General features: G+C 46.3%; 8 protein-coding genes and 1 non-coding gene across 9 annotated transcripts; 3 read left to right on the forward strand and 6 right to left on the reverse strand.

Annotated features, from left to right (window-relative positions):
* Positions 1-1,367: 1,367 nt before the first annotated feature.
* Positions 1,368-2,557, forward strand: SOR7 (Short chain dehydrogenase sor7; the record flags this gene model as incomplete). Its single annotated transcript, XM_024899643.2, has 3 exons — positions 1,368-1,758; positions 1,826-2,303; positions 2,365-2,557. The coding sequence occupies 3 exons, from the start codon at positions 1,368-1,370 to the stop codon at positions 2,474-2,476; spliced, it is 981 nt and encodes a 326-aa protein (XP_024762723.1). The 3' UTR covers positions 2,477-2,557.
* Positions 2,558-3,318: 761 nt separating this feature from the next.
* On the reverse strand, positions 3,319-4,187 carry TrAFT101_001605 (uncharacterized protein). The gene is made up of 5 exons (XM_024901788.2): positions 4,097-4,187; positions 3,890-4,008; positions 3,787-3,830; positions 3,632-3,729; positions 3,319-3,573 (listed from the first exon to the last, which is right to left on the reverse strand). The coding sequence occupies exons 1-5, from the start codon at positions 4,116-4,118 to the stop codon at positions 3,386-3,388; spliced, it is 471 nt and encodes a 156-aa protein (XP_024762724.2). The 5' UTR covers positions 4,119-4,187; the 3' UTR covers positions 3,319-3,385.
* A 3,155-nt stretch (positions 4,188-7,342) lies between these two features.
* TrAFT101_001606 (uncharacterized protein) lies at positions 7,343-9,221 on the forward strand. The gene is made up of 3 exons (XM_024902384.2): positions 7,343-8,152; positions 8,215-8,608; positions 8,670-9,221. Exons 1-3 carry the CDS (start codon positions 7,523-7,525, stop codon positions 9,026-9,028), a joined length of 1,383 nt encoding a protein of 460 aa, XP_024762725.1. The 5' UTR covers positions 7,343-7,522; the 3' UTR covers positions 9,029-9,221.
* Positions 9,222-9,679: 458 nt separating this feature from the next.
* TrAFT101_001607 (uncharacterized protein) lies at positions 9,680-10,640 on the reverse strand (the record flags this gene model as incomplete). Its single annotated transcript, XM_024906422.2, has 4 exons — positions 9,680-9,967; positions 10,023-10,138; positions 10,205-10,312; positions 10,364-10,640. 4 exons carry the CDS (start codon positions 10,638-10,640, stop codon positions 9,680-9,682), a joined length of 789 nt encoding a protein of 262 aa, XP_024762726.2.
* Positions 10,641-10,881: 241 nt separating this feature from the next.
* On the reverse strand, positions 10,882-12,315 carry TrAFT101_001608 (uncharacterized protein). Its single transcript, XM_024907758.2, has 5 exons — positions 12,071-12,315; positions 11,924-12,000; positions 11,782-11,865; positions 11,652-11,720; positions 10,882-11,596 (listed from the first exon to the last, which is right to left on the reverse strand). The coding sequence occupies exons 1-5, from the start codon at positions 12,268-12,270 to the stop codon at positions 11,196-11,198; spliced, it is 831 nt and encodes a 276-aa protein (XP_024762727.2). The 5' UTR covers positions 12,271-12,315; the 3' UTR covers positions 10,882-11,195.
* A 244-nt stretch (positions 12,316-12,559) lies between these two features.
* Positions 12,560-14,454, reverse strand: TrAFT101_001609 (uncharacterized protein). The gene has a single exon (XM_024907759.2). The coding sequence runs from the start codon at positions 14,301-14,303 to the stop codon at positions 12,735-12,737; it is 1,569 nt and encodes a 522-aa protein (XP_024762728.2). The 5' UTR covers positions 14,304-14,454; the 3' UTR covers positions 12,560-12,734.
* A 1,310-nt stretch (positions 14,455-15,764) lies between these two features.
* Positions 15,765-15,872, forward strand: TrAFT101_001610. The gene has a single exon. It is a non-coding gene; the product is annotated as a tRNA-Leu (tRNA).
* Positions 15,873-15,976: 104 nt separating this feature from the next.
* TrAFT101_001611 (uncharacterized protein) lies at positions 15,977-18,620 on the reverse strand. The gene is made up of 3 exons (XM_066126377.1): positions 17,985-18,620; positions 17,094-17,916; positions 15,977-17,037 (listed from the first exon to the last, which is right to left on the reverse strand). Exons 1-3 carry the CDS (start codon positions 18,233-18,235, stop codon positions 16,357-16,359), a joined length of 1,755 nt encoding a protein of 584 aa, XP_065982478.1. The 5' UTR covers positions 18,236-18,620; the 3' UTR covers positions 15,977-16,356.
* A 626-nt stretch (positions 18,621-19,246) lies between these two features.
* Positions 19,247-20,835, reverse strand: TrAFT101_001612 (uncharacterized protein). Its single transcript, XM_024901789.2, has 2 exons — positions 20,433-20,835; positions 19,247-20,371 (listed from the first exon to the last, which is right to left on the reverse strand). The coding sequence occupies exons 1-2, from the start codon at positions 20,688-20,690 to the stop codon at positions 19,394-19,396; spliced, it is 1,236 nt and encodes a 411-aa protein (XP_024762730.1). The 5' UTR covers positions 20,691-20,835; the 3' UTR covers positions 19,247-19,393.
* Positions 20,836-20,977: the final 142 nt, after the last annotated feature.

Genomic DNA, 20,977 nt, shown 5'->3' on the forward strand with positions numbered 1-20,977 from the left:
GCTAAGGACTCTAGAGACGTTTTTTTTTTTTTTTTTCCTTTTTTTTCTTTCTTTTTCTTTCCGTAAACAGTACTGCGTTAGATTGTGGGCGTAAGGAAAGAAGACAATATATTCAATGAAAGTTAGCGACGTGAGCAAAGTTCTATATAAAAGAATGCTGGATACCTAGGTAGTGCTTTGTCACATGTGTTGCTTCATTGTAGTTGTTGATGTGTCTCCACCATTACGTCGATAACTTTAACATCTGCTGTCTTGGCTCTGTACATTGTGGTACCTGCTCACTAACACCTCAAACTGTTTTCAGAACCTCACGCCAACACACTTACGAGACAGCACTAGAGACATTGCTGGTAACTGTGCCTTGATAAATGCTGATGAACTTACTGAGCGAATGGCGAGCTTAAGAAAGAACTTCTTGCAGCTTGATAGGGCCAGCCCATGTATAAGTATCTATCAGATACTGCTTATTTATTGCAAGCCTTCTTTATTAAACTCTTACCACTCTCTTTGTAAGGAGTAAGGCTCAATGGATAGCCACTACAGAAATCCAGTTGTGCTTCTCTCGGCCAAGCATACTTGGGCGTGCTAGTAGTTGAAGCTAAAGCCGCTAGAGAACCTCACAATCATCTTTAGCTCATATCTTCTATATGGAGGAGAAAATGCCATTTGTATGGTGAATGTATGAAGTACATAGTACCTCATGCTCTTAGTTAATGCGCCGGCTACGGTAGTAATTAAATTACATTAATGACCGGCAGCACTTGACCCTCTCGGTTCGCCGACTAGCGATGCAGGTGTATTATTAAAGTGCTCCGAAGCCCATGTAGCTCGTTTCTGAAGCAGTTTGGAGCTAGCAATTGATGTACCTGCGGACTTTCAGCTGCGGAACTGATCGAGGAGACCCGGCGATATTGTTGCGATACATGTAGAAACAAGCGGAGTTTTAGGGCCACTTATATGCGAAAACTGATTTGCAATCATGTGGAGCAAACTTAATCCGATCTCATTTACAAGGGCGGAATCCTACGACGGAGATCATTTGCGTAGCCAATAGCAGGGCATTCGTTATTACCTATTTGTTGCTAGTGCATGAGTGTGGTCTTTAGGATGCTTTTGTCTTTGCAGCCCAGAGTCTTGTGGGTGGCAAGCCATATAATTACGGCGCTGGTTGGCAATAGTTGCATATCTCATACGTCAACTCTACTTTTCCTGGATCGTACAACAAAACCCTCTGTCGCAGCTCATAAAAAGCAATGCATCCGCTCTATCAATTCATCGTCTATAAATCTGATCTCATTGCATTTAGTTAAAGCACTTCGTTCTTGTTTTGACTTGGCTGGACTCTCATTCCCCTCCCCTCTAGTTCCATGGGTCAACCACATATTCCTCCGACGCCCAGTGAGGCCAATCTCAGCGGCAAGACCGTCATTATAACGGGCGGCAATGCTGGTTTGGGGTATGAATCAGCAAAGCAGTTCCTTACGCTGGGTGCAGATCGTGTCATTCTTGCTTGTCGCTCTATTCCCAAGGGTGAGGAAGCTGCTGCCTCTCTTCGTGCAGATCCTGCTGTCAAGAAGTCGAATCCCAACGCCTCAATCAAAGTATTTGAGCTCGACCTTGATGATTACCAATCCGGGCTTCGTTTTGCCAATAAGGTGAAAGATGAGGTCAAAGAGCTCGATATCCTTCTAAACAATGGCGGGCAAGTTGCTTTGGGCTACGAGAAAAGCAAAAGCAACCACGAGCAAAATATGCAAGGTAAAGAAAAGAAGAGCCATGATCAAGCATTGCCAGCGAGTACTAACTGATCTATTCGCGATTTAAGTAAATTGCTACACTCACCTCCTCATCTCCCTTGAGTTATTTCCGCTCCTACGCTCTACTGCTGCGATCAGGGGGTTACCGACACGCATTACATTCACGGGTTCTGCAACTCAGATTAAGCAAAATACTTTGTCCAAGAAACCTATCTCACCTGGCAGCACGATTCTCGGCCATTTTGACGACGAATCCAACTTCAACAAATACTTTCGATACGCTGATACCAAAACTGTTGTCAACGCTTACGTCCGGCGTTTGGCTGCCTTGGCGCCCTCCGAAGTCATTGCCAACAACCCCTGCCCTGGGCTTGTGCAAACGGGCATAGACAAGAACCTGCCTTTCTATCTTAGAGCTCCCATGGCACTTATCCGTAGGTCTACGGGCCGCACGGTAGAGGAAGGTGCTCGGACACTGATCTATGCCTCTGTCGTTGCGGGACCAGATACCAATGGCAAATTTCTGCAGCATAACAAGGTCGATCCGTGAGTGTGATAAGAGACTTTTTTACTGGTTGTTTGAGTGTTTGCTGACTATAGCCGACAGAGGTGCTGCCTTTCTTAATGGACCTGAAGGAGAAGAATTTGTTAATAAACTCTGGAAAGAGAGTGTGCAAGACATTGCCGCTATAGATCCCAGTCTGAGTTCTTATGCTTAAAGTAGCTAGCTAAAACCCGGATGATGTGTGTTACGAGATTAAAATATGTTTTGGATCAAGGAAAGGGTATGTATGACAAGGAGAGAAAGGGTGGGGTTGGGTCCCAGCTCGCTTCATTAATCGAACAAGGTTTATGAGCTCTAGGTCTACGGGCTATACTTACCAGATATTTCTGCTAGTGAACCCGTGAGGGGATGAGAGAACTGGGATTTTACTGCAAACTCAAGGTAGATCTATATCTAGCCAATCTTAATTGTGATTTTCCTCGTCTTCTAGCCCTTCTCGGCGATCTTTGCCAGCTGATAGGCAAACACGATCTCCCGGCCACGGATCTTGCTAGCTGAGCATTGCTACCCCTCCCCACCTTGACCTTTCTACCTACTGAAACAGAATCGTCCGGCGATATAGTTGACGAGGCTTCCACGCCACGGCCGTGGTGCTCACCTTCTTCAATCTAGAGTAAGACCCCTTTCGTCACGTATTGTATCCCCGTGATCATATACAACTGTTTCTCACTCAGTATGCCCTACAGTATCTGCCTCCTCCACCACACGCTTGTGAATCTACTCTGCCTGGCCATCCTTGAACGTCTTCTTCTTCATTTCAAAGAAAGCTGTCATAGAAGAGGTTATTAAGACTGCAGCAAGGAATGAGAAAACAGTAAAGAAATAATGGCAACGCTCCTTGGCCAGAGGAGGTGAAATTATTACTACAGTCCACAACGAAGATAAAGTTCCACGCCGATGACTCAACAATGCTATAGCTAAACTTAGCCATACGGTTGCAAAGATGCGAAAACCAACTTTAAGTTGCACGTATATAATCCCTTGACAGTTCCTTGGAAGGCATATGAGTGGCTCGATATATATATTATGTACTGTAAATTTTCTCAATCTGTCGCTTGATTCTTTAAAAATTCGCTCCGCCACATTGAATTGACCGGGCATTATGGAACCAGTAAGCTGAGAAATCAGCTTTCCTTGGCTCGTACCACTGGCGGATATCTGCTAGGCCTGAAGGGAATATTGTTTGTGATCGGAAGTTGCCAACATCGTCTTGGCAGTCACCAGGCTTTACTGTGAATGTGCAGACAACGTCTTTGGGGGGGAACGAAGTCAGCAATATGTAGAGTAGTTGACTCAATGAGGCACTTACTATCGGGCAACCAGATAGATCCAATGGTATCCCAGTTAATTGCATGGCATTCATTTACAGAGTTGTAAGTGATGCTTTGGTTTGGACCAGTATAATTTCTTTAATAGTTTAGCAGTTGCTTTACGGAATCCCTAGCATACGTGGGCCAAACTTACGGGCCGGCCCAGATCCAAATAGTGTTGGGCGCACGACGAGCAAGCTATAATGATTAATTAGCAATGGATAATAATGAGTAATTTAATACGCTGAAACACAAACCTCTGGGATGGGGGGCTCAGCCTGGCCTGTGGGAGAGCTGCTGCCAATCTGAGCAAGAGCAGAGATAGAGAGCAACACGGCGTTCTTGATGCTAACCATGATTATATATGGTGTATTACCTAATTAAGTGTTGATGTTGAAGAATGTGAGGATTAGAAAGAGTGATTTCTGGAACTGGCAGATGGTCGCTGGCTTATATAGGCTTACTAGGGGTGGAGATCAAGCACATGTATTAGAATACAAGTGGTTCCATACGTTTTCTTCTTTTTAATGTAATTTTGGGATATTCCTCGAGAGGCTATTATTACAAATGTTTAGTTAAAGTCCTATCCAGGGGGCAACATGCTCATACTGGTTCACTTTTTGCACTGCCAGGAGCGGTGAGAATACTTCCACCAATCTTAATCTTAGCAGGCGATACAAAAGGTCAAACTAGGGCGGTAATATTAAAGCAATTGCATACGTAGCCGAAAGAAAGGTCTCACGTCAGAATCAAAATCTCAAAATATATAGAGCCAAGTTCAACCTATGCTAATTTCGGCTGAGCAAGAGCGATCCAATTGAGCGTGATGTAACCTACTCCGTAGGTTCTTGAACCATAAGGCGGCAGTGAGCGCTAAAACATGATTCGCTAGCCAGGCACCGAAGACTTGTGGGAGAGCTGAGCTAAAAATAAGCCTAAACAAGTGCCTAGGAGTCAGCAAGGAAGGCCGTTGGATACGAATAGTATACGAATGGCTCTTTTCGGCTGTGTGTTATAAACATTTCGTAAAAGCCCCAGTGATACAAGAACCCATCTCACTCTCTGAGTATGCGCTATACGTACATGGTATGGCAAAAATAGATAACGAAGCTATAGTACTATTTGCAAAGGACTATACCATGTGTGTATATAGTGTATTGCGAAGTTCCGCGCGTGTTCAAGCGAACTAATCGTTATTATGTGGCAAGCAATTTGAGTGAGTCAACTTCGTAGAGTTACTACAGTGACAACTCTTGCTTGTGGACTCGCTCTAGATACGTGAATATGTGATCAAGATGGCAACTTCGGGCATAATAGCGGAGTCTCTCTCTACTAGCTAACTGAAAGAGGTGCCGGCTAGTGGATATGAAAGCGTGTTGAGAATAGCGTCGGTAATGGGACGGCTTATCCAACACTACCTAATATACATACTCCTTTAAAATTCAATGCTTCGTAATAAAGTAGTGTGATACAATGCGTGGATTACTGGGATCAAGCGCATACTTTAAAAGATGAGGAAGTGGAACAAGATGTCCGCACGCATTCTGACAGACAATAGAATGCACTTGGAGAAGATAGCATCGGCCGTCGTCAGGTCTCTGGCGTTCAGCTCACTAAATATGCTTGTTAGCGTTCATACTCCGTTGTAGAGACTGAATCCGACTTCGCCGTCTCCGATGGTGGCATCAAGCAGACGGCCGATGAGGTCCTTGGCGTAAGCACAGAGCCCCAGTTGGAGGGCTTCGTATTTTTGCCTCCTTTTGCTTTTTCAACTCCCAATATAGTTTGGAAATAACAGAGGATAGAAAAGGTGCCTTTCGCAAGACTATCAATCCTACGTTTAGCGCCTTCTTTATTAAGTCGCCTAATGAGGAACTTGCTGCACCATTCGCTCAGTAACTCACTTGGCCAATCTTTCAACAAAGGCGATCTTCGCATTCCAATATGGCCGACATCTCAGCCCTATTGACTGCTATTCGACCGACCATGTCATAATACCCCTGGTATGAACACTACGGAGGCTGCTGTCTCGGTAAGGATGGTGGCACCCGAACACGGGCCCATGCTTCTTTAGCAACTTCCATACATTGACAATACGCTGAGGTTTGCTTATCAATATTGTTAGCTTGCAAGTTTCCCGTCAAATCGAATTAAGAACGCTTGCAATAGCAGTGCTGGCCAGGCTATGAAAACCATTGTGTTTATGCTTCAGTAACAAGCTTTATTATTTCATTACTTTGGAAGCAAATGCTGCCCAGCTGTTGATCACCCTGATGCGCCTCATTCTTGTAAAGCTTCGGGGGGAAGTTTTGTAGTAATAGCTTACTAAAGCCCTCATCAGAACGCTCGGGTTATTGTGCTCCGTGAAGGCTCGAAGTCTTTATAACCGTTCACATATACTTACGTGTCTATGAGCCCGCTTTCCTTTTCTTTTTCCAAAATTTAATTGTAAAAATAGATGGAAGAAAAGGTTTAAATAGTTTTGACTGTACACAGCGACCGTAGACAGGTGGATAATATTTTTAAGGCAACGAGACGCGTTTTCTATCCGCGAAAGGGGCAAGTCGAGTTGTTGAACCTGAATATAAATTAAGCGCATCATCACACTCTTTCTCGGTAACTGTTGAGCAGATCATTGCAAATATTTCACGGAAGTTAGCCGAGTATTTCACAAGAGACAGAGGCGATTTACACGCCAGGGTCCCCTACGTTGACAGGCGCCAAGGTTGAGTGCCATCATTGTAGGCGCTGCACGAGGTTTGTAGGTTAAACATTTATCCATAATGCTCGAGCGATTGAAGAATAGGCGCCGCCGCCTAAACTCGCAATGTATTGGACGTCGTGCGCGCATTGGCAACCAGTCGTCGCGGTTCATTGGGCACAAATAGCGAATTACGGTTGGTGAGATATATGATGTGGTATTGTCTCTACCCTTGCCCTTATCAGGCGGCTGTTGGTACGATTTCTCACCTCACTAGGAATTCAATAGTTAGTTGAGTGCAGGCATGTGCCGTATTTCCTAGCCTTCAACTGCTATCTAGCAGTCTTCTTTATGTAACCGAAGCGAGTTGCTAATGCGAAGCTTACCGCAAAAGGTGAGACGGCATATTAGAAACTCAAATAATCCAACCCAAGCTGTGCATAGCGCCACATACTAATTTCAACTATTGGATTTTTATCTCAGCTTGGAGATGGCTATTCTCTCCATATAAACCCTCTTCCGCGGGGTAGATCTTCATTGCCTATCTAATTTTGTCAATGTCCATACCATGTATTAAAACACCGTACTCTCTCTTCGCGAGTTAACAACGGGCTAACGTAGGAAAGAAATTTAGTTGTCAATTGCGCAGGTCTGTATTAGAGAGCCGTGAAATCGCTAAGCCGTCTAAGCCGCGTCATATTTGCCATGTTATATATCGTTCTGCAAGCTTAGCCTGTGTGTAGCTATTTCTAACGCTTTGGTGGGTAGTAGATGTCTATTTGTATTTCGTCACAGCCTCCCTTGACTGAGAGGAGAGTATCATAAGGCAGGGAGTGTAATAGCCTGAATGGCCCAGGTTGAGCAGAGTTGGCGCTGCCCAGCTTATGTTGTGTCCTAAATATATCCTAGCTTCTGGCTTTCCTAGGTGTTTTCAGCTTTATAACCCTGCGTCCGCCCCCGCCTGCTGACTTGCAATTGGCGCTCATGCAATCCTGCAGAATCCTTCGGGTTTCAATTCCAGGGACCTTGCCGCTTCACCGTTGAATGATGAGGCTGATGACAGTGAAAAGGGCGTGAGCTAATCTGCCTCGCGTTCGCAGTAAAATTAATTTTTACCCACCTGAGCGTGACGTCCTATCCTGAACTCAAAAGTTCTTCCTCCGCCTGCCAACCACAAGCTTCATCTGTGATGAGCACGACACTCCATCATGATATTGGGGGGCTGGAGGTGGTGCCGGGATCTGATCTTAATGCCGAAGGGCTAGAGGCAGTACATAACCCTGATCATGACGGGTTAGAGGCGTCAACCAAAGTTCAGACTGCATACGGGCTGGAGGTCGTGGACAAGGACAGCTCGTCCAACATGGACAACGTCGAGGGCGGTAAACAACACAACCCGAAAAGAAAGAGACTATGGCTCATCGTGGCCGCAGTAGTCCTCGTGCTGGTGATCGTGGGAGCCGTGGTGGGCGGCGTTGTTGGATCGCAAAATAGTCATAAAACTCTCGCAACACCAAGCTCTTCTTCAACTCCGTCTTCAAGCACGAGTGCGCCATCTTCTTCAGCTACAGCTAGTTCTGTTTACGCCAGTTCGGGTATTGGTGTAACGGGCTGGTGGACATCCCAATCAGACTTCAGTATTCGCCTGGCCTACCAGGGACCGGATAGCTATCTACACATGATGCAGTACAATTCGGGCGATGACGGCTGGTCGGCGATGACTATCCTGACAAATTTAGATATCAAAAAGGGCAGTCCAATTGCGATATCTTGCTTCAACAGTTCTATATTCTTTGATGCAGCAGTGAACAGTGCTAGTGTGAGGAACACTTCCAACCCTTTCCCCAGCAGACATGACGTATCTAACAGGCATCGATGTAGAACTTCACACAAATCGAAATTTTTTACGTCAATGACAGGGACGATATCGCAGAGTGGTGGATCCGAGAGCAACAAGTACCCGAACAACAAACCTTGAACGGGAATGGTTCTATGTCCCCCAACGCCTGGAAAGCAGGAGTGGGCTCAAGGTTCACGTCATACTGGCCAAGTGTTGTCATTCAGGATGACTCAAACCAGGTACAAGAACTATACTATAACGGCAGTTGGTCACAGAACAACTTGGGCCTTGCATGCCAGAACCACTCAGCGTTTGCGGAAATTCCTGTTTCCGTAAAGGGAGGATTAATAGGGGCTGAGAATTTTATTTATCAACGGGATGATCAGAAGCTGTTCATCGAGGGGAGGAAGCAGTCCAAGGACAGCGTGAGCAGTGGTAAGTTGAGAACGTTTTCTTTAATACTGTTGAGCTTTCAGAATCTCACACTTGGATAAAGTAAATCTACCCGCCATCACGATGCCAGCCGAAACAGCCATTGGAGCGTTTTCTATTCCACGCTCTGCGGACTCGACTAATACCGCGATGAATAATTATATCTTATGGCAAAACGCCACGGGTGCTATCCAGATGACTTGGGAGGATGACAACACCGGATGGCGAACCTCGTCGACACCAGAATCCCTTGGCACTCCTGACAGTGGCACAGGGATAACTTGCCTCACACCAACAGTCTGGGCCGTAGGTTCTTTACAGCCAGGATACAGCATGGCTCGCTGTTACTATTTGATCGATGGACGGATAAGAGAGATACAATACGATGGCTCAAATTGGTCTGTGGTTGGTAATGTTATTTGAGTTGATATCTTAAGGGATCGTATGCGAAAGATTTGATAATACCATTATTAGGATTAACTATATATACATGTAATAAGGCTTCAGCTGGACGGTTTTGGAAATCGCAGATCCCGGCGGCACACTTATCTTATTTAATTAGAACTATATCACCTTTTATATGTAAGTTGTAACCTATAAATACATTTGATTGAAGCTGATATGCCTTCTTCCAATTTTTTTTTCTCAGAACCTGCCGCTTCTTTACGGCTGCTTCCTTTGCCTAGTGCCTAACCAAAGTAGCGAGAAATGGTGGTCATGTACTTTTGAAGGCTCTAGGTTCAATTTCTAGTTATGTTACATCCTAATTACTATTGTTTAACCAACTATAAGCAGCCGGAAATCGCGTCGTGTGTTTGAGTGCCGAACCCTTGAGTTATATGGAACGCTGCTGAATTTCCATTCATCGCCATAATTTTCTCTCGACTTGTCGCGGAATGATATTGTTGTTTCAATTGAGGCCTGTAGTTTCCTGTCTTACGGTAGTCCTTGCGTGTGGGCCAGTAAATGCTTGTATGTTCGTATCAGAATCGAGTGAGACCCCTACTCAAGCGTACCATTCATTATTTTGGCCTCTCAGCTTTCTCTCACATAAGCAGCCTCTTTTTCCCCTTCTTAAGGATGCTTGTCGTCGACAACTCGTTTATTTTCAGCCCACGATCGAATAGCATCAAAATTTTTGCATACATGCACTGCTCCAGTTCCATCTGTACCATTCAAGGGGCTGTTGGGAATGTGTCCCTCCAGAGTTGTATCTCCACAACAGGTTACAGATTGCCGCAAATATCGAAAGCAGTGCTGAACATGCTCTTGGGCACCCGAGTGGATGTCGGATTTTTCGGGGTCCGTTCGATATTCAGAGGTAGGATCAAGAAGGTTGTTATACATATCCATGACGATATACTAGATATCCTTGTGAGAAAGACTATGAATGCCATACTAGGAACAGATTAAATACCAAGCAATGTAACTGGTGGAAAACAGCGATCGAGTAGGTGAAGTTCCCTTGATACAAAATGGGCTCTGGTAGATTATAGTTCTCGAAATCATTCACAGCTAAAAATCCGTTTCCTTCTATAAGTTTACATGTATTAGATCTTGAACTTTTCACACGTGATTTATCAAAAATATATGACTTACTTGGCATATATGTGAGCCAGTTTTCCCGAGTGTCATTCCTGTCCTCTTTGCTCAGACTTTTTACTGTCGCTGGCGCATCTTTTTCAAAAAGTACCTGGTGAATTGGAACTATGTTTACTATTAGTAACTTTTTATGAATAATAGACGTAGTTGACTAACATTTGGGGATCAAATGGTTCATTTCGCTACCTATTTGCGGCTGGCTCTGTGAGCGCAGCTGTAGGAGGATAGTCACTGACGCTATCAATTCAATAACACCGATAGCGCTCAAAATGATCGAAAAGGTCCAAAAGAGGCTCTTTCTTTGAACTTGATCCTTTCTTGATTTCAATTCATGGTCGATTAGAAATTCGTTAGACCCGCGAGAGGTCTGGTCCTCGGTGAAACTGTCCTGCATTCCTGCAGCGGACTCGACTTTTTTGAAGCTGGTTGGCATGCTTGAGGCGATGTATAGGGCTGGTGCAGATTTTTTTTTTTTTTTCGGAGAAGGAAATTGGTTAGGTGTAGATTAAATACCATATAATTTAAGCATAGTGAGCGATTCCGATACTACAAAGGCCGCGAATGCAGCGAATTAAAGCCATAAGTAACAAAGATGCCCAGCTATCGAAGCTCCTTTGGTTGCTCTACTGACTAGGCCTAGGTAAGATGCGGATTAATGTGGACCATGTGTGTTGGTTCAGCTAAACTTAGTTTTATTGAAATGACTGTATCCAACTTATTGTCATTGGTGTAAGGGCGTTAGACTCTTTATTGAATTAGCTCTGCTGGCTTGTATTGAGCATGGGCCAATATTCAACAAAGGGCTGTTAACCTGCTCAGCCGGAAACGTACTTTAGTAAACACAATTCGTTGCGAGGTAAGCTGCACTTATGTCCTTCCAATCCACGTAGGGGGTGAGTAGCGCCAGAACTAGTTTCAGGTTCACAACTTAAAACCTTCAGAGCTATAGCTATCTGACTAAACGTGTGTCCTTTTGGGGCCACCTTTGTCACGGAAGAACGTAACCTCCATCAATGAGGAGATCGCTTCCTGTCATATAAGTCGACGCATCGCTAGCAAGATACAAGTATAAGCCCTTGATCTCCTTGACATGACCTTGCCTACCCATCGTTGACATCCGATAAGCCTCGTTGATAGCCAGAGGGTTCGCGCCCATTTTTGTATCGAAGAATCCAGGTGATACTATATTGACTCTTGCAAACTCTTGCCATTCACGAGCGAGAGACTTTCCGAAGTGTGTTACGAAAGATTTGGTCGCGTTATACACTGGCTGATCCACAGGCACATTGACGATATGGGCGCTCATGCTAGACGTGATGATTAGGTTGCCAAAACCTTGGCTTTTGAAGACCTCGCCAACGTATTTGGAGCAAAACACCACGCCGTCCACTTTTCCTGTAATTAGCATGCCATTTACCGATAGACGGGCGCCGGGTTTACGTACCATTTACAGACATCTGTTTACGATACTCATCTAGTGTTTGCTCTAGAATAGGCTTTGAGATTGCTATGCCTTAAGCCGTTTCAATGTCTGGCCTCTTGTTCTCGTATTATTAACGCTCTGTATAACTCACCTGCGTTTGCAACAAAGACGTCGATCTTGCCGAAATCTTTGACGACCCTACCGATGGTTGAGCTCACTTGGTCAGCTTGGGATACTATAAAACATGTTAGCGGTGAAGGCATATTTAGATAGTAGATACAAAAGAGTCCCACCATCGACTTGATAAGTAACGGCTTTGATCTTATAAGTATCGCTGAAGCTCTTGGCTTTCTCAACTGCTGCGTCGTTCCTTGAGGTCGATGTAAGCATATTTCATAGAAATTGTATAATCGACAATGGACTTTGAGGGAGAAGCTCACGAATTATACCACATTGCGACATTTGCACCTGCTTCTACCATGGCCTCTACCACGGCAAGGCCAATTCCATCAGAAGCTCCCGTCACCACGACGACCTTGTCCTTCATCTGGAACTGCTCAATAACATTATGCGGAGTATTGGGGATCGGACGCGGGAATCCCGGCCGGACCTTTGTGCAATCTTCAACTGTCATAGACATTTTGATGCAGAAGTTGTATTGCTAAAGCTTGAAACCAGATTTCCTGGGTGAGTTTATATGTGCTTTATAAGTATTACCTTGAGCCATCTTGAAGCAACCCCTCATCAGGACCCAAAGACGGCAGAACGCGGGAGACCCACTCCGACCCGGGCGACTGAGGACCGATCGGCAGCCAAAATCTGGAACTCTGAAGCCGGTCGTCACTTAAGTATGATGAATGTATTATTCACAAGAGGGAAGCTGGTGAAGAGGAGGGGTGTAAATCATTTTCCAAAATGAAATTTAGTGATGACTAGACAGTATTGATTCAGATGGATGAAACTAGAAGTAGATCAACATAGTTAGAGAACCAATGGCGCCTCAGAGCCATTGACCTCTTAACATATATGATTAATTTATATAGAAACGGTCGATGTTGAAGTATGCGAGTATGAATCTTCGAAAATTGAATTATAGCCTTAGAACTAGTTTTGGATCATCTCTAGCCTCGCTCTTCCTGCCCACAGAGTCCACATCCAGATGCCAACCACTATCAGAACGTCAAAAAAGCTAAAAACAAGACTGCCTCCAAATATGAGACTATGGTAAGTCCATGCATTATTCTCGTCTAAATGGACAACCTGGCACACTATTGCCCAGGGGAGAACATATAGCAAGTTGCTTGCTAAGCTTTGATACAAATACCACTTCGGCCTTGTAGCTAGCAAAATAGTCGCAAGTTGTGTTGACATTGCGTAAAAGATATAGCACCAGTCAATTGTCCGCCACATGTGCGCAGTGACATCGGCTACTTCGCTCGATCCACTAATATAGAGCGCAAATGGCCGGGCACCGAATGCGGAGAGAAATATTGCCATAGGAACCTCAATTATTAGGGCTATCACAAGTGATCGTAGGGCAGGGTCGATGAGGTTATAGATCTCTTTCCCGCTTGCTCTTGGCCTTCTGTTATGGATCCCAATGTGTTGTCGCCACTGTCCCCATTTATGGCCGATGAATTGGAGAGATGTTGCTTCGAGTGCCTGCACAGGAACCATGACCAAGCCCCAACGAATGGTGTTGAAAACGCCCCAAGCAGTGGCATACACTGATCCTAGTGCAATAACAGTGGTGACAAGCCAAAGATATAGCGCATTTCTGATAGCTGATTCGGTAAAACAGATGAGCCCAGGCCTCAGCAGGATCCGTAGTCCTCGAATGCTTGGAGAAGTAAAACTGCGACTCTCTATGGAGTGGCCCTCCAGGTGATCTTGATGCTGTTTCCGGAGAGCAGAGAAGCTCACAAAGTAGAGGAAATAAGCCAGTCCCACGAGCGCGGCTGTCAAATTACAGGCCAACTGAATGATGCCCTGCATGTTGACGGTTGGTTGGAAAGAGCCGACATGGTAACGAGAGATGATTAGCAAATCCAGAATAATATTAACGGCGAACTTGACCGAGCTGATGACCAACGGGACATCAGGCTTGTCCAAGGATCTCGTGGCTGATGCAACAGCAGTTTCAATCGCACCGCTCAAGACGGTGAAAGAAGTAATGCGCACATAAGTCAGGCTCGCAGCGCGCACTTCTTCCGGTACAAAACTGTCGGCAAATCTTGGCGCAGCGCCGAGGAAGATGACACTCAATATAAATCCTAGCAGAGACTGGAAAGCAATCAAGGTGTGTGTTAATTGCAGACGCTCAGCAAGATTCCGCGATGCCTTATCCCCAATGATGACCCAGGCGGCTCTTGGAAGGCCTTCGTTGATAGCCTCAGAGGCAGTGTTCATATAGGTATAGGCATCTGTTGTAACCACCATTGAGGAATCGATATCAGCCACCCAGAGTTTTGATAGCGTTCCGTAGAGAGCGGGAAGAATAAATGCTGCCACGTTGAAGACGAGCGATCCAAAATAGCGATCACGATGCAGCGTTGGCTTCCATGATCTTTCTTGTGCGTCGATATTAATCACTCTCGGGTTGAAGACCGCCGAAGAGTTCAACGCATCGGTCTCTTGGTTCTCGGGAGTGCTGTCCCGACTATCGGTACCCATTTCTTCTCCAGACGATTTTCAGCCTCGCAGTATGAAATTATGAGATGTATATCGATTGCTAAGATCGATGTAAGACAAAGCGAAGTATTAGACCAGACGAAAGCAGTATTCTAGCACGCAACTTATCCGCAATATACATCTATACATCCTGTTTTCTTGCCCTTTTATATCCCAGAGTGTAGAGCAGATCATGCGGGGTAACACTCTGAGCCGCTGCACCAACATATTGAGTTTCTTGGCGTGGATGTATTTCCAGCAAAGCAAAGCGTCTGTATGCGGTTGTAGGCCGCCCGCGCAATGGATGCTGCAACCATCCTATTGCGGCCTAGATTCTCTCCTTCATACTGCCACCCGCATCAATTGCAGCTAGCCATTGACTTTATTTTCCCTAATGACCAATTGTAGATCGCTCAGCGAACTTCTTGCTATATCTACTCAATTATGGTAATCCGTCTTCTTCAAAGCCAATTCTCTGCAAAGTGCTTCTTTCAACGAGATTTCTCTCCATCATACAGGTTGTTTTTGGCATCGTTATCGCCTCCGTATGCACGGCTGCTAATAGTTTATCTTTCGATCTCCTTATTTTCGGAGAGGTGATTGATAAAACACTGGCATCTGCATAGCTCTTCGATCAAATACTTGATCGCATCAACATAACAGCGACCAGAAACAAAAGCTGCTCCCAAGGCACTGCCATACTTACCATACTCCAGAATTGCATTAACATCAGCCCGGTTTTCAATCAACAAACGACAAACATCTAGTTTGCCCGCATAACTGCCATATCTACCGCATTTCAGAGGGGCATTAACATCTGCTCTGTGTTTGATCAGCAGTTGACAGACTCCCCGCCGTAAAGCCGCTGCCAGAGCGCTGCCGTATTTCCCACATTAGAGTTGACCTTGATATTGGGGTTTGAGGGCAAAACCGTGGGCGATCCGAACAAAATAGGACGATCAACCATAGATGGTGCCGTAGAAGATACTGCATCCATGTCTGTCTGGCCACGGTTACGAGTCTTGACCTTGGGTTTGATACATACGGGACACCAAACTTGGCTTAGAGCGTGTTCCAACTAGCTCCTCTTCTTCACGCTGTTTACGGCCCATAATCCACGAGGCAAGTCAACTGTCGGCGAGCGATGATATTCGCGTTAGTTTAATTGGCAGCGCTTCAATAATACTGAGGGGTTGGGCGCTCGTTCTCAGCCGATGTCCAAGTGGCTGTCAGGCGTTCAGCGCTCTTACTGGTCCAACAGCGCATAGCCACATCAGGCAGATTGCGGCTCCAACAATAGGTGTAGCTATTTTAATACTTTCTTGCATTTGAGAACTCATTGTTTCTTGAACACATCGAGCATGTGCCATTCGACGATTGGCAGCATCTCTATTGTGGTGCTTGAATCATGAGTTACCCCGTATAGGATACATTTTCGCCGGATCCATACAACAAAGGCGCTAAGGCGAGTTGGTGGAGTGGTCTAACACGTGCGACTCAAGATAATATCTTGATCCTTAAACAGGATTTCGCATCTCGCAAGAGGCGTGGGTTCGAATCCCACACTCGTCAGTCTTTGATTTTTTGTCTCTCTTTCCTTTTTTTTTGGAACTTTTTTAAGCTTTGCTCTAATTCTACAAACGTCTAAAAAATACAAAAAAAAAAAAGCCACCCATCTTTGAAGCGCTTTGACTTTTTTTCCCCACGTCTACCTAGGATTAATGAATAGGTAAATAATGTGCATTAAGTTAAGTTATCTCGTCTTTCAATCAAGCTCGTCTCTATATATAACAAATAATTTTTTTTTTATTATCGCCATCCGTTTTAATTTTATTACCTGAATAGGGTAACCCTGTTACTGGCAACTTATGTGTAATATAAGCTGCTTTTCTTTAGATACTTGAAATTTATTATCGTTGATATCCAAACGAACTGCAGCATGTATCCTGCAGCTCAACCAAACACCCAAGTTCTACTTCCATAAGACTAATCTAAGAGAAAATATTATATAATTAAGAATGTTAGAGAAATATTCTCAAAAAGCCATGATGCTACCTTAACGCCCGCTATCAGTGAATCCTGCCATGCTTCCCTTGCGCCTCAAGTCGCCTGCTTTGAGCTTCCGCACAACTTGATAAGACCGATCCAATTCGTTCTCAACAGTACACCGTATCTTGAGCGCCGCCACCGCGGGCCACACACTCCTCTCACCCCTCAATATCCAATAATTCAGAGTATCTTGAGTGGGTGTCTCAAGCAGGCGAACAAAGTCACTAGCAGTAACTTCAGGTACCAGCGTCATCGATGCCGCAGGCACTTGCTCGTCTATCAAGAAGCGACGGATACTCGCCGGTACAAGACGGAGCGAATCCAGCTGCCGCAGGCGGTGCCTTATTTCGAGTCCCACCATACGAACGAGAAAAGCCGAAAGCTGGGTCGTCTTGCTTCGAGTCTCCAGTAGAGATGGTCCATGCATATCAGATTGTAAAAAGGGAATCAGATAAGGCCTAGCTTGACTAACAATAAAATGGTTCACGTTGAACAGCTCGGCAATCCGTCTAAGAGGGGAATCACGGTCTGTGTAGGAAGCATGAGTCCAGTGGCGGAAGTCGGTTGTGTTTGCCGGAGCCCAAGGAACAATGTTGCCATGCGCATCTTTGCACAGAATTGTGACCTTGGAATGGCCATATAAAGAGGGCGAAGATGCATTCGAGGCGACAGCGGCCGTCCAAATCAACTATTCACGCAGAGTTAGCACAGAAACAGCAAATGCCCAGTGTCTATTCGACATACCACATTCGGCGCAGTGATATAGTTTAAGAGAGTCGGGACACCAGCCCCCTGACCATCAGTCGCCACGGTTATATTCAGGACTCTTTTGCTGCGATTATACGCCTCCTCGAATGTTAAGTCGCCAACATTTGCTCTCACGCATTCCTCAAGAACGGTAACGTCCAAGAAGTAGCCCTCCCTCGAGAACCGTCGAATTCTTCGCATTAGAGTATTCCATCGCGAGCCTAGTGACTGCTGAGCAGGAATTTGGCCATCCTCATTTCTCCCCTTGGATGCAAAGGCACTGAGATCGATGCCATCGCCCCGGAGAACGCCTGGTAGCTCCTCTTCGGTATGTATGGCTACCAACGCTGCGATCAATGCACCAGTCGCCGTTCCGGTGATGATTCGCGGCAATAGGCCTCTGAGGAACAGGGCTTTGACCACTCCAAGATGGCAAAGACCAAAGATGGCGCCACCTTGAAGGACCAGTGTACTCCGCCCAAACGCCTGTCTTGTATCATGGATGAAATCCAACTTCATCTGATTTGTTAATGCTTTGTCATGAGCATACAGGCCAGACGCGGCACTCGTTGGAAGAGTGCTTATGTCTTCCACTGATTCGGCCACTTGGGCGATGTATTCTTCAATCAGGTATTTTGTCCCCGAGAAAGATCGATTATATAGCTTCGGTACGGAAATATTCCCGAGGTTGCGTACGAGGCCCGAGCGAAGCAAGTTGACGAGCTGCTCATAGTTGTTCTCTTCTCGTGCGATTATTAAGGAGTCTAGACGTTCTGTTATAAGCGCCCAATCGTAATATTTAGATGTCGGATTATTCCTCCTGTAAGTGCCATCACGGTTAGTGCAAGTTTCCTCCAACTCCAATGCAGAAAGAAGCCAATGCCATACCACAGGTCGAGTCCCAGCAAGTTGTCGAGATGAAGTGCCGCCTCCTCCCAATCCTCAAACGTCTCTGCATTGCGCAGCAGCTCAAGCCACAGCTTGACAGGGTTCTTTCGCGTATACCAGCTCAAGAGCTTCTTCAAGGGCGTCAGAAAGACGAGCATTGCGATGGGGAGCAACAATGAAAACGCCGTTACCTTGCGCCAGAACGTAGCCACGTCCACCACCACCCTCCATATAGACAGCACTAACCCCATGATTGCCGAGGAACGCTTTCACGCGCAACGTCAGACCATTTCACGAGGGCCGCTGCGCTGTCACTCCGTATCTGTCGGCACACGTTGCACGGTGGGTCGGTCGGTTCAGTTCACGGCGCGCCGAGTGGGAGGCCAAGCCGGCATCGTCGAGCCAACGCCGGCGGTACTGAGGGTGAAGGTCGAGCGCGAAGTAGCAGGTCTTGAGGTCTTGTGACAATGGCGTTGTTTGGCTATTGTGTGAATCGTCGCAGGCGCGTTTTTGCTGATTTGGTTGCTGTGGTCTGGTCAGAGAAAACCAAGCCCCGGACAGCGCCACGACAATTGATTACATTGCCGGCTTGTCTTTTGCCGGCTTCCCACGGCCTGGCCGCTAAATTAAAAGAGATGAGCATGTGATGGATTGTTGAGAAGGGTATGAGATCACCCCGGGGTAGTGCGCCACAGCGCCACATTTCTGGCTTAGCGTTCCTGGACACACATAGCTTTGCTTATGGATAGCGGATAGCGGATAACGTGCATTAGTATGAAGTGCCATGTGCATTATCGATATAATGCTCCATGCATCAATCATGCACTAAAACAGCAGTTGGAGCTTGACTTCAGTGTTTAATTCTACGACCGCCTGCTCTATTCAGCATCTACATGAGTATCCAAGTACATAAGAATGCCTCATCATGAGATAAATCAGAGAGGAAATTCCACAACAGTCTCTTACAAAAGTGGAGGCATCGCAGGGGCCACATATGTAATACTAGGCATCTCAACGTTTTTGCCGGGACCGTCTTTGCCACCATCAGGTGCCTGGCCCAAACCAAACAAGCCAATGTTGGGAGCTGCTGTTTTGCCTAGTACATAATATGGAGCGAGCGAATCGACTAATGGGTCAGTCTCTGAATGCGGGATCATTCGATCTAGCCATATTGACGCGTTACACGGTCTTAATTTGAAGGATACAAAAAATGGTAGTTGAATGCACATAGCTACACACTAGTGTACGGGAAAAAGCAATTGTGACCGAACTCCCATCTGTATCTTTTTTGCAGTATCAATTACTAGGTAAATTAAGTTATACAAGACAAAAAAAAAAGGCCGAATGAAGCCTTTGTCAATGAGCAGCTGCTTCATCTTCCCCAGCTGCGAGTCTCCTTATTAAACGCCTCAGTCATCGTCATCGTCAATAATGTTTCGCCGCCTGCCCGATCTGCCAGAAGTCTCCATCGGTTCCACCTCATCTCCTTCCGCATCCTCGTCATCTTCGGGTTCTTTAGTTCGTTGCCTTTTAGATCGTGGAGCTTCATCTTCGTCATCATCGTCCAAGATGTCCTCCTCTTCGTCTTCATCAGCACCACTCTCAACCTCCTCGTCACTGCCCACCAAAAAGCCATCATCCAAGTCGTAGTCCTCATGCCGCGAGACACCCTGGGGAAGATCATCATCAGAGTCATATTCTGGACGCCGTCTCTTGGGTCGCGCAGAGCCAGGAGCCCCTCTCTTTCGGGCTGCACCAGATCGAGCGCCCTCCAACCCGCCAATGGACAGGCCACCGCGGCCAGATCGCCCCAGTCCGCCATCCATCTTTGCTACGGCGTTCTCGCGCTTTCGCTGGGCTTTCATCCGCTCCTTCTCTGCCAACTCGGCTTGCTTCTTCTGTAGCTCAGGGTCCACAGTCGTTTTGATAATCATGCCGCTGCTGGCAGACGACTTGCTAGCCAAAGCCATCCTCTCTGCCAAGACAGACAGGGCATTATCTCCAACAGCCTTGTTTGGTCTCACCGTGTACTGTTCTGTCAAGTGGCCCACCGTCATTAACAGATTGCTGCTTAATTCAGCGGCCGCAGCGTAGTAATGACCGTCTTTTAGTTCATCGTAAGGCTGTCCTTTGCCCGGAGCCAGCGCTTTCTTCTGGATTTCATATTGTTCGCCTCCGATAGAAATCGTAACAGAACCATCACTCCACCGGTAAATATTCGTGTTGCTCTTCAATTCATTTGTGGCAGCGTCTCTACGAACACGCACAACGTGTTTTGGATGCTCTGCCTTTGCGTTCTCCATGTCGAATTCAGACGGCCGGAATGATTCTTCTTCGTATGGCTCGGGGAGGAATTTGACGAACTTTGGGACGCGCAGTATCCGAAGCTGGTATAACAGTTAGCCGTTTGATCACCCAGAGACATGCATGACGATCCAAAACACTCACCGCGTCATCAGATGGTTTAGGGACACGATGGCGATATGCCTGCACAGCCATAACGACTCTCTCTTTTGTTTCATGTCGCGACTGGCTCCCCTCGTACTCTCGTGGCTCAGCATCGCCGTAAGCTTCGGCATCTGAGGCAAGTTCATCATCGTCTAGAATGCGTCCCTGGGGCGAGGCATCTCCTTCGTCACCCTCATCTCCAAAAAGGTCATCGCCGCCCTCGTCGATGGCATCGAGGGGATCCTCCGAATCGGACATTGTGTCTTGCTGCAAACGAGTTATCGCCCAAAAATTCGTTTCTAGTTATTCTCGGGCGCAAAAAAGAGCACCAGGGTACCAATAAGTCGAATAGCGGATGGGCGAGGATGAACGAGGATTGCGAGGCTGCAGCTTCGAAATCTGCTGCGCGAGTGGAAGAGCGCGGTTCACAATTGACTGCAGTTCAGCGCCTGTGGCTGATGAGGCTGCACCAGCCACACTGAGCAATTGCTGTGCGTAGCGCTGCTTAGTCATAAAGTCTGCAGCAGGAAATTACATGTATGCGG

The sequence above is a fragment of the Trichoderma asperellum genome, chromosome 1 (genome assembly GCF_020647865.1).
Source record: "Trichoderma asperellum chromosome 1, complete sequence".
Classification (NCBI taxonomy): Eukaryota; Fungi; Ascomycota; class Sordariomycetes; order Hypocreales; family Hypocreaceae; genus Trichoderma; species Trichoderma asperellum.